Here is an 11,404-nt window from a genome sequence, read left to right as displayed (position 1 = left end):
CTGCCACGTTCATCTTAATGTTGATGAGTCAGAATCACAAGTTCATCAGTTTATTTTATTTGAATATTTAATTTGAATTAAAATATAATCCAGCAAATTACAACAAATTTTATTTTACTACATATTTAATGTTATAACAGATAATTTTCTTTGTGACTGAATGAATATTAAAGATTAAATTTGCAGAGTATTTATAAATATGGGCTGGATTTAAATTGTCTTCATTTCTAATCATGATTTAAAACACTTTTAAAGTGCAACTTGATCCAGCTCATCACCAAAAAAAAAATCTTGATTTCTCACGAGTATAAAAATATTGTTCTTATGCTCCTGTGTGCATTTAGTTCTACATTCAACACGTCAAACTGCTGGGAATTTTACATTTTTTTTTTAAAGTTACTTTCCTTTGTTCCTCTCGTTTGAGCATAAACGGGCTTCCGTATTTAACAAGCAACAGGAAGTGACGGACAGACGAGGAGGCGGGGCTTTCGTCTAGAAGCTTTATTGATAATTGTTTACATCTCACAATGCATTCCACAAACACGGCTCCCGGCTGGAAGCTTTTATCGTCACAATTGAAGTATGAAGTTTATCATTCACAATTATACTTGCATAACAAACAAATGCTTGAAGGTTTCCCAAAAGTCACATCAAGTTGCAACTTTATTAAGATAACGGCTCCACAGACAGAATGGTTACTTTAATCCCATGGATGGTTTTTTTTTAATCTTTTTAAATATTTTCTGATGTTGATGAATGTAAACGTTCCTTCCAGAGTTTGTCTCTAGACGGCTGCGATGACGTGGAAATAACGACTTTTATGTAATTAATGTGTTTAAATCGTCCGGCAAAGATTTCTAGATGTTTCTAACTAGAGTTACTCAGAAGCGATGAAGATTTTAAAAGGTAGTACGACCCTCCTCCCTCCCCCCGCTGCCTCATCAGGAGTCAAAGACGTCGTTCGCGAATCCGTCGTTCGTCACATCGAGGCGAAACCGGCGTACCGAGGAACGAGCTCCAAGCTTCAGGGACACGACAGGAAATCACAAAAATACACCGAAAATCAGCGAGAATATTCAGACCAAAAGAAACAAAAACAGAGGCGCCGCCGGCCGCTCGCGCTCATCGACCGCAGCCGACGCGAAAACGAACCCTTCAGCTGGAAAACCTAAAGTCAAAAACAGAAAACGGATCCCCCGAACCCGGCCGAGGAGCAGCCGACCTCCCACAGCGCGCCGGGTGGAGGGAGCGAGGGTTCGCTCAAGATCCAAATGCGTTTCTTCAAGCGCAGAAACAAACATTTCAAAACTCGACTTTAAAAAGAAAAAGAAATCAAACGGGAGGGGGACGTGAAAAATCATCGCGCCGACCTCGGAGTCGTCACACGGCTGCAGCTTTCCCAGAAAACAAAAACATAAAAGGAATTCTGAACTGGAAAAAAATGTTTATTATTTTGACAAATGCAGTTGGAAGGGCTGCGTCCACGCCAAACCCCTCCCCCTCCTCCAGCCTTCCTTCATATCCACCCCGTCTCCCCTCACCCACCCACACACCCCCATCCTTCAATCAAATCATCTGGCTCAGGACTTCCTGAATCCAACCCCCACTTCCTGTTTCCGTCACTCTGTCTTGCGTTTCATCCCGGGCACCTTCGCCTGGATCCTGTGAACGAATCAGAGAACAGACGAGCCGTCAGCACGAGAACGAGACAGAAACGCAAACATCAAAGTCGACGTTAAAGATCAGACGTCTGGGCGTGAAACAATCAGGTTAAAACGTTTTAATGTTTCGTGTATAATTATGTGGGAATCTCTTTAGCACAGACTGAGCCCATGGAGGAGTCACACAGCTGATTCAGACTGCAGCTGTTGCAGCAAGTTGCTGTTTTGCTGCTCACTTACTTTCCAACGACGTCTTTGATCTGGTTGTTGACGAGAGCCAGGTAATGGTCGATCTGAGCCTGAAACACACACACACACACACACACACACACACACACACACATTAAAACTAGAACGAGCACCTCCATCATCTCTATCATCGACGTTCTTTCTGTATTTAACAGTAAAATAATAAAAACAAGTAGAGAACATCTTTACTGGCTGTGGTTTATTTCCCAGCAGTCCATCAAGCACCCTCAAACCTGCAGACAGAATGGTGCATTGTGGGTAAAATGAGCCCTCACCTGGTGCTTTTCATAGATGATCGGGCAGCTGAAGACTGCGATCACACCTGCAGGAGGAGGAGAGGAGGCGGCTGAGTGTGCTTCGTGTTACTCGAGTATTTTTATGTAAATGAACCTCAAACTGCACTTTAAAGCAGTTCATCTTAACGGGACTTCCTGTTTAACAAACGTTACATTTATCTGTGATTTGACTCCAAAGGATTTCGTTTTGGTCGTTTGATGAAGACGGACAAAATCGACCAGTGCAAGTTCCTAAAATCTCCACCAGATGGAGTCAAAGGGAGACAACACACAGACCTCCACCCTAAGACTGGTGACATCATCGCCCCCGCTGTGACTCACCCAGAATAAGAAGAGTGAGGCCGTTGAACAAGGCGCCGACGTAGGTCAGGATCCACATCAACACGGCGAACTAAAGCAGAGAAGAAGAAGAGACGAGTCAGCGGAGGCTCGAGAACTTCATGAATAAAACTAAAGGTTCATCCAGCTCAACTGTGACTTTGTTTCTGATTTCATGTTCACAGGAATCAGGGAACAGTGGTTTAACACACTGAAGGGTCAAAGGTTAGGAGGTGGAGTCTGTGTTTGTGAAGCTGTGATGTAAGCGGATGCAGTTAAAGCGTGCCATCTCAGGCTGCAGGCTCACTGAAACACGTGTGACATTTAGTGACCTGCTGCTGCGGTGGGAAAAACTCGGGACAACAACAGGAAGTTGGAGCAGAGGCAGAAGAATAGCGGGGGTATCCCAGAATGCACCCTGTCTGTGAGACATTCCTGAGGCTTGAAGCGGCTCCTGGGGGGATTAAAACTATCAGTTTTTTTACCCTCTAAGGGAATCTCGGCGGCGCGTCTGCCCGCTGAGCTGCAGATCTGTATTTGGACAGCAGGCCGGGGGGTGGGAGGGGCTCAGCGAGGCGACGACAGCCCCCGACAGCTGCAGCGCCGCCTGAACGCTGACCTGCACTCGCAGTAAGTCAGTGCAGGTGCTGCTCATTAACACAGCCTCAAAAAGCACGAGCCCGTGTGCGCACGCGGACGCAGCGCCCGCGTCATGCGGGGGGAGCTGTGGGCGGAGCTACGGGACACTTACAGAGAAACACGAGCCTTCAAACTCACCTTGATGGAGTCGACCAGGTCCTCGACCAGGAACACGCGTCTCAGGTCACCGATGGTCTTGTTGAGCTTGGCCAGAACCATGTCGCTGTACTTGTGGACCATGTCTTCAGACAGCGCCACCTCCTGGTCCAGATACTGCCTGCAGGGCACAGCAGAGGTCAACACTGTAAAGATATGCTGCAGTTCCTCTAGCGTCCAGCAGAGGCAGCAGTGAGTCGATGTTTTGGCACTATAGATCATTTCGCCTTCATACGAGACATTTATGACTCACCCTTTTAAACTTAATTAATGCTTCACGTATGCATTATTAGGGGCGTGGCTTGTCGACATTTTAACCACGTTAGTGCCACTTAAGACATTTACAATATATTTTCCTACATTTTTCTTTTATATCGATGATTAGTTTGAATTTTTATAGAAAAATATAACATCCAAGTTCAACTTCAAAACCAGTAAAACCAGTCTTTGTATCAATAAAACCGTCACGCTCTCTGGTCGTATGAATGGTGGACGCTCGAACTCGCTGCTCAAGAACAAACTGATGAAGTCAGGCTGTTTTCACGCCGTTACGATAAATAACTCGGCGTTCGCCTCCCTAACAACGTGTCGATGGAGGCGGCACCAGTGCTGCTGCTGCGGTGAGACTGCAGAGCAACAGTGTAAATACTGCACACTGTTTATCCTGGGAGGTGTGCGCATGTTGGACAACTGCAGCAGCAGAAACATTTGTTTTTAAATCTAATAAATCGACAGCGTGAGCAATGCAAACTGTAACATCTAGAAAGTCGTGTTTTTAGGTGCAGACACGTCTGCTGTGAATACTCAGTGAAGCTGATCGAGCACAGATGGAGCGTTCGCTGCACGATCACGTCTCTGAGTAAAAACAAAGAAATCTGCAGGAAGTCAGAGGTAACGCACCTCTGTGCTTGTGCTAATCTGCGTCTGAGGTTCGCAGCGAGGAGGAAACACTGTAGGAAGGTTTTTCTCCGTCTGAGGGAACAAACCACCAAAGAAACTAGGAGCTGTGACGATTCTGATGGAGGCCTGACGTAACAGGAGCGGCAGCAGAGTGCTGGAGCTCTGGCTGATAATCAGGATTAATCAGGTCGTTGATTTCTCTAACGGGATTGGCCGGGTTTAAATTCCCGATGAAATCTGACGAGCGGAGACTCGCACGGCTCCAGACCCAAACTTCGACACAGTTTTTAATGTTTTACCTCCCGTCCCTCACCGCTCTGCACCTGCCAAGTCATTCAACTCCAATCTATGAATGCCGAAGCTTCACCTCCTCCTCGCTCACAGCTGAAAGCTCCTCCCGTTTCTCCTCCTGCTGGTTAAATCCCCTCAGGAGGATTTTCCTGGCATTTTAAAACAAACCTTTATTTCCTGTTTTGTTTGATCAAAGATCTGCTTCGTTTTGTCTCGTCGAGACAGATTTTATGGAAACTCAGTGCCGATGAAACTGCTCGAGCTTTTCCAGCAGCTCAGAACAGATTTGTTGTTTGTATTAAATGACCTTTGACCCTAAAACTGAAGAGGCCAGAGCATCTACTGCAGCTCTGGGTCGACACTGTGTGTCCTTCACTACAGGGAGGTGCTGGGAGGAGCTACAGGGAGGTGCTGCAGGTCTCCAACCAGCTTAATTTGCCCTCAGCAGCTCCCGTGGACACACGACTCACCGTCTGACACTTTTAGACATTTATCAAGAAAACATGGAAAAATAATCAAACTCTGCTAATGTAGAGGCGACTTTATGGACTCCAACCTCTGACAACTCTGCAGACGGGCGGTACTCACTTGAATGGGTGTCCCTCATCTGACTTCTGGATGGCCTGCAGGATGCCTTTGTATATCCTGAAGCAGATTGTGACTGAGAGCAGGGCCAGGCAGATGTAGGAGCACACGCTCACGATGCTGCACACCGTCAGGGAGAGGAGCAGCAGCAGGGCGGCGCCGAACACCACGCCCGTGGTCTTCACATCACGCCAGTAGAGGAGATCCACCACTGCAGCGGGAAGAGCAGCAAAAACCGTCATCAGGAGAAGAAACAGTTTGTGTGGTTAGATACTGTAACTAACGATCTGCACGGTGATGCTGTCCTGACCTCCCCTCAGACCTCCTGCTCCAAAGGCGAATGTCCACACTCATCATGACCACAGATTTCATTATTATGACTCTACAAACATTAAAGTTTTCCTGGTGATTCGATATCAAACTGAGCTGCGTGTGACGCCCATGACCTGACACCAAACCCAACCGTTTCCTTCCTCCTGCAGCTCTAACAAGCTTCCAGCTTTTCTTCCCTGTTTGTTGGTGATTTGCATCATTTTCCTTCTTTTTGTCCAAGCAGCACAAACAGATCAGAGATCAGCGACCACGAGACCAGTCAGCAGACGCGAGCGGGAGGAAACAGACTGACTTCAAAGTGCCTGCAGGGCGAAGCCGAAACCAGATTTTCTGCCCTCTCACATGGACGCTGCATGACATCATCTTAGAGTGGAGCGTCCAGGGGTCAGAGGTCACGCTCAGTCGGCCTCATACAGAGGTTAAACCCTGCAGCAGCTGACTCAGACTCTTGTCTGTCTCTCTGGGACTTTGATTCACTTTTACCTCCAGCAGCGATGACTGAAGACACGCATCATCATCATCGTCATCATGCTCAGCGCTGAGGTTGGGGCCAGGCGTCCGGTGATAGTCAGCTCTGTTACAGCTGCCTGACACGTGAAAATATACACGATGATCATTTTCACCCGTCTGTGGTAAAAATGATGCAGAACACAGCGAGAACCTCAGAGCGCTGCGCTCAGTCCGGGTACAACATCACCGTTTATACTGACAGCCTGACGCTGAGCTGCATTAAGGCACGTCTCACCTGCGCTCCCCCTGGAGCTCCGCCCCCACGCTCCCCGTGCAGCTAAATGGCGCTCTGAGTTTTCCTGCAGCGTCCAGGCAGAGCTGACAGAGCACCAACTTCATGTGTTTCGTGTGTTAAACGTCACTCAGCTGTGAATTTAAACACACTCGAGTCGTGGCAGAAGCATGAACGTGTGCACTGTGACGTAAAATTCCCGTTTTTCTGAATGGAGTCTGGTGGAGTGTAACGGCTACGCTTACTAAGCACATGGCTTATGTTTGTGTCCGCTTGGGGGCGTGGCCTCCTGACACCTGCTGCAGGTATCGCACTGCAGAGTGAAAGAAAATGCTCTGTCCCTGCTGAGCTTCACGTTAGACTCTTACAGGTTTTATCACTGCTGAAAACAATCAGCAGCAGCATCAAACTAAAACACTAAAATAAAAAAAATCTGCAGGTTCCTGACTGACAGGAAGTCCTCCCCTCTCTGACAGGCGCTGAGAAGGCGAGCGGGGAGGTCAGCGCCTCCTGAGCGACAGCTGAGCTCATGACCTGCTCCGAGCACGCTTATATTTCATCAGGGAATTCCAGGCGGGTCAGCGGACAATATTAGAAGTGAAAGAGCGCCGGGTTTCCTGCAGGCTCGCAGACGTTTCACTGCAGCAGGTCAGGGAGAAGAGTTCAAGCGCACCACAAAGCACCGAAGAATAAACGGCGCCATTCAGAGTCACCAGATAACATGCTCTGTGATAAGGAAGCAGCTTTAAAATGCAAACGGATCCTTCACAGTGAGACGACGGGCCGAAATATTCCAGAAAATGAATCCGTATCATCAAATGTTCAAACATTATCCCTGAAATTTTATATTTCATCAGAGGAAAGCAAGCAAACCGGAAAAACTGAAAAGATCCCAGACGTCTGCCTGTTGCTCCGCTCAGGTGAGCCTCAGCTTTACCTGCTGCCAACAGACAAAACCCAATAACTCCTCCAGAAGAGTGAAATGTCCGTCTGCTTTCTGAAGCTTAAGGATAATCAGTTTGCTGTCAGACGTGTGAAAGAAGCAGAAGCAGTTAAAAGTTTGAGAAGCTGAACCAGCAGATGATTAAATGCAACGCTCAGAAATAAAGATTTAAGGTTAAGAAAACGTCACGAGGATGAAAATCATCTAATCCGACTTTAATAGTTTCTCAAAAGACCAAAATATGCAACAGATACAGCGTAAATAATGACGATGAATATGTGACAACTTGATTTACGAACAGTAAAAATGTTTAAACACATTTCAGCTACGAGCTCGAGTCCAGCCAATAATCAATAATTAACACTTTATGAAAGGACGGCACACGGCTGCTATCCCAGCTCCATCACCATGGTAACAGATGCTGAATCCTGGACCGGAGGTGGTCATGCTCAGAGCTCTCCCGTCCTCTACGTCTGCTCTGAGCGAGCTTTAGATTCTCAGCTGAAGGAAAACGTTTTAAACGTGAACTCGGTTTAAAACAGTCGCGACTGCACTGAAGGAGCGCCGCACGCAGCGGGAGGCTCTGATCGCAACGATGAAACGACATCAATGTGTTTCCAAACTCTGTGACGCACAGCTGAGTACAGCCAACCACACACTGCAGATCCAGTCTGCGCAGAGCCAAACGATGCTTCAAACACTGAAGCAGAAAGGCTTAACAGCTGACGGCCGCTGTGGTCACGCCGCTCACCGCGGTGTCAGGTTCTCTCCATCCAGCCGGGATGAACTTGTTTAGCTGCACCGCTCAGGTTCCCCGGGCCACACGTTCCAGGGCTGTTAGCCTAACAGCAGATTGTTCCAGTGCACGTTTCATTTCTTTTTGTGCGATGACATAAATGTTTTACGGTCTCCATGCTCCTGACAGAAACACGAGTGAGTCCAACCTCTGCATTCACCCTGCAAACAGTCTGTTTGCTCCTGGGTTTTATTTACAGCGAATCCTGTCTTTAAATAAATTAAACCTGAACTTGGAGTCCAGTTAAAATAATTTGGGTGATTTTTCCTTTATGTAACATTAACACTGCCTGTCCAAAGACACCAGTATAGAAACTAATGTAAATGCACCAGACTGTAGAAAGTGTGCTAATGCATGCAGGACAAACTCAGAGTAATCAGACTGTGTCAGAGGAAAGAGTCGTTCAATTCATTTTAAATAGAAACGCAGAGCAGAAACGTTTCATCAAAAATAAAATGATTTCGTTTGCATTCGTGTTGTTGTGGACACTGCGCACAGTGAGCTTCACACCAGGACTCCCTGTTAGTGTTTTTATACTGGCTCTGATGGCGCGTTCACTGACGCCCATCATAACGGCTCCCAAACCCCTTCAGAGACCCACCGTTATTTACACAGAGCCACGAGAAAGACGGGCCGGGCTCCGGCCGACGAATCATCCCGTTTACAGGCTGCATGTGGGCTGACAGATGCTACGTTAGCCGACAGCTAGTTATCTCTCTGCTCAACGTGCTAACTCGGTGCTAACGCCGTTAGCAGCCGGTAGACCGCCTACCGTGCGGTCGTAAAGACTCGGACCGAGCTCATAACATGAGAAGAGACAGACGGGAGGAGGTGGAGGAGGGTCTGGGATCCAAATGTGTCCGCCTGGCTACATATGGTAGCAGGCGTGCTAGGAGCGATGGAGGCTGGCTAAAAATAGACCCGCATCACAGCGAGCTAAACCCGGCCGCTGCTTTAATCCCCCCCTCTCTGACACGGATACCGTCCCCCCTAAATGTTTTAATTTTTCTCCCCGGGATGCTCTCCGTCTGTCCCCACCGGCTGCTCGCCTCCTCGCGGGGACGAGCCGTCAAACCGTCCGGCATGACCTCCCGCAGGCGGCCCGGTGCGCCTTCAGTCCTCCCCGACTCAACGACAGCCTTTCCCGCCTCGAAAGGAGCCCCGCTCTCGGTGCTCATGCAAAGGCAAACCGGTCATAAACGCGACGCTAGCGGCGGATGGAGACAGGAGAGACGGTAAACAAAAGATCAGAGCCACACTAACCACATTTGGCGTCCATCTTGAAGCTCCGCTGAGAGAGGTGAGGCAGAGGAGGGGGGCCGGGCATGCGCAGTTAGGCTCTGTCTCACTCACGGACCTCTGCTGGGACAGGTTGAGCCCGCACGGGTCCGCTTTAAACCCGGGACACTCCCCTGCCCGGTGAAGGCAGCGAGGGTCTGGACCAGGAGGTCAAGTTCCTCATGTTTAATATGAAAGTTGCACATTTGTGAGGAAAAGACTCAAACTTTCACATTTAAAGACGAACAAAATCACGCAAACCAAAACGAGCCAAAAACGGGCAAATTTACCAGGAAATAGCGTCACGGAGAGGGGAGGGGCCAGATTCATGACCAAAACGTCAAAAATATACAAAGAAAAAAAGCAAATTTATGAGGAAAGAGAAACGAGGAAGGCCTGTCTCCGTCCAGCAGTGAGGAAGACTCCACACTTCATGCAGTCATTCAAACAACCCTGCCTGAAGCCGACTGCAGGTCAGTACAATGAAACCTCCACGACTCAAACTAAGGAAGCAGAGGTCGGTGTGAAAGGAGCAACAGGCTTCCTAACAAGGATGGTCGCCACAGGAGGAAGAGGAGCGTGTCACAAGGCTGTGGAAGGACCAACGCAGCTGCAGAGGACAGAAGAAGACTGAACAGTGAGGAATCCAACAGATGGTACATCAGCTCATGTTCAGTAGCAATCCCTGCACCGGTGCATGCTGGGAGAGCTGCAGTTCGTTTGTTCATACGTTACTGATGGACGGCGTGCTGAAGGAGAGCGGCTGCTTTAACGGCGTCTTTATCATCGAGAAACCGACGGAGCGAAGCTCCAGAGTCAGACGATCAAACATCCTGAAAGCTCAAATCATGGTGAAGGTGGCTGAGCGACACGGTGCGGATGGCGAACTGCTCTAGAAACCACGAAAGGAAGTTTGAGCATCTGAAACATGCTGATGCGTCTGACAGGGACAGCACGCTCGTCCTCAGGGTTGATCTGCTGCAGACGCTCACAAACCAGTGAGACTGGAAAAGCCACCAGCAGACCCGGCTCGCCGTCGAGCCTCAGGGAAGACGATCAGACCAACGACAGAGTTCACCTGCTGCAACCAGTCTGATGTTCACCTGCCAGCAAATCGCACTTCTGTCATCCATCACAACGCAGGCTTTGTTTTCTTCATCGCCGTAATCTGATCGATGTAAGGTCGTCACACCGCGGTGGATACCTGCGAGGGTTCAAACAGCCGCCAGCCCGGCATCAGAACAAAACAGGGGCTCTGCGTTTACGCCACTATAAACTCTGCGAATAAATTATTCTGTATAATTACAGGTTGAGCTGGCGGTTTATAACCTCACGATGTGTTAACAGACCTCTCTGCACTGAATCATACGTGTTATTAATCTCTGTCTCTCTTCCACAGCATGTCTTTATCCTGTCTTCCGTCTCTCACCCCAACCAATCACAGCAGATGGCCCCGCCCCTCCCTGAGCCTGGTTCTGCTGGAGGTTTCTTCCTGTTAAAAGGGAGTTTTTCCTTCCCACTGTCACCAAAGTGCTGCTCATAGGGGGTCACATGATTGTTGGGTTTTCTCTGTATTATTGTAGGATCTACTGTGCGATATAAAGCACCTCGAGGCTGCTGCTGTGATTTGGTGCTGCATGAATAAACCTGATCGACTGACCCAGCAGCTGAACGTCGCTTTGAGTGTGAAAACACGTCAGTCCCTGCTTCAAAGCTGTGACGAGTGGATGATGTTCAAGAGGTCAATGTGTATACTGAAATTTTAAAACGGCCTAATGTGACAGCTTACAGGACTTCATGTGATCGTGTAAAAGAAATAAAAGCAGCCTGTCGTCAGGCTATGAGCTGGACAGCTGCCTTCTCGTCAGCTTCGATGGCGCTCGCTCAGAAAGCCGAAGAATTAAACTGAAAAATGTTTTTCTGCAGGAAAAAAAATGACCAAAATACTCAAAAACACTTCCTGTTAGGAACCTTTTCATCAACAGTCGAGCTCAGCATCACTCGAGTGTAGCTCGGTCTGATTTATAAAAACGTGCGATCAGACTCAGAGCGTCTGAACCGAGGACGGAGGTGAGTCACTGAGCTGTGTCCTCAGGCTAGCTTGCAACATAAAACTGAGTTAATTCACTGCAGCCCCACACACACACACACACACACACACACACACACACACACACACACACACACACACACAGCAAATACTGCTTAGTCACAGTG

At 48.4% G+C, this 11,404-nt stretch overlaps 1 protein-coding gene across 10 annotated transcripts in view; it reads right to left on the bottom strand.

The window, feature by feature from the left end:
• Positions 1-486: 486 nt before the first annotated feature.
• Positions 487-11,404, bottom strand: part of rtn4a (reticulon 4a) — a 31,650-nt gene continuing 20,732 nt past the window's right edge. For 9 of the 10 annotated variants that reach the window (XM_040033972.1, XM_040033973.1, XM_040033974.1 and 6 more), the window contains 6 exons: positions 5,099-5,306; positions 3,302-3,440; positions 2,528-2,597; positions 2,186-2,232; positions 1,902-1,960; positions 487-1,662 (listed from right to left, as the gene is read on the bottom strand). In XM_040033972.1, the coding sequence (XP_039889906.1) occupies positions 1,620-1,662; positions 1,902-1,960; positions 2,186-2,232; positions 2,528-2,597; positions 3,302-3,440; positions 5,099-5,306 (566 nt within the window). In that variant the 3' untranslated portion in view covers positions 487-1,619. Of the gene's footprint in view, positions 1,663-1,901; positions 1,961-2,185; positions 2,233-2,527; positions 2,598-3,301; positions 3,441-5,098; positions 5,307-9,172; positions 10,529-11,404 lie in introns of those variants that run through there. The other variant, XM_040033981.1, reaches the window with a different exon arrangement.

This window comes from Simochromis diagramma, unplaced genomic scaffold (assembly GCF_900408965.1).
Source record: "Simochromis diagramma unplaced genomic scaffold, fSimDia1.1 OVJJ01000176.1, whole genome shotgun sequence".
Lineage (NCBI taxonomy): Eukaryota > Metazoa > Chordata > Actinopteri > Cichliformes > Cichlidae > Simochromis > Simochromis diagramma.
This window is presented reverse-complemented; position numbering and strand designations above follow the sequence as displayed.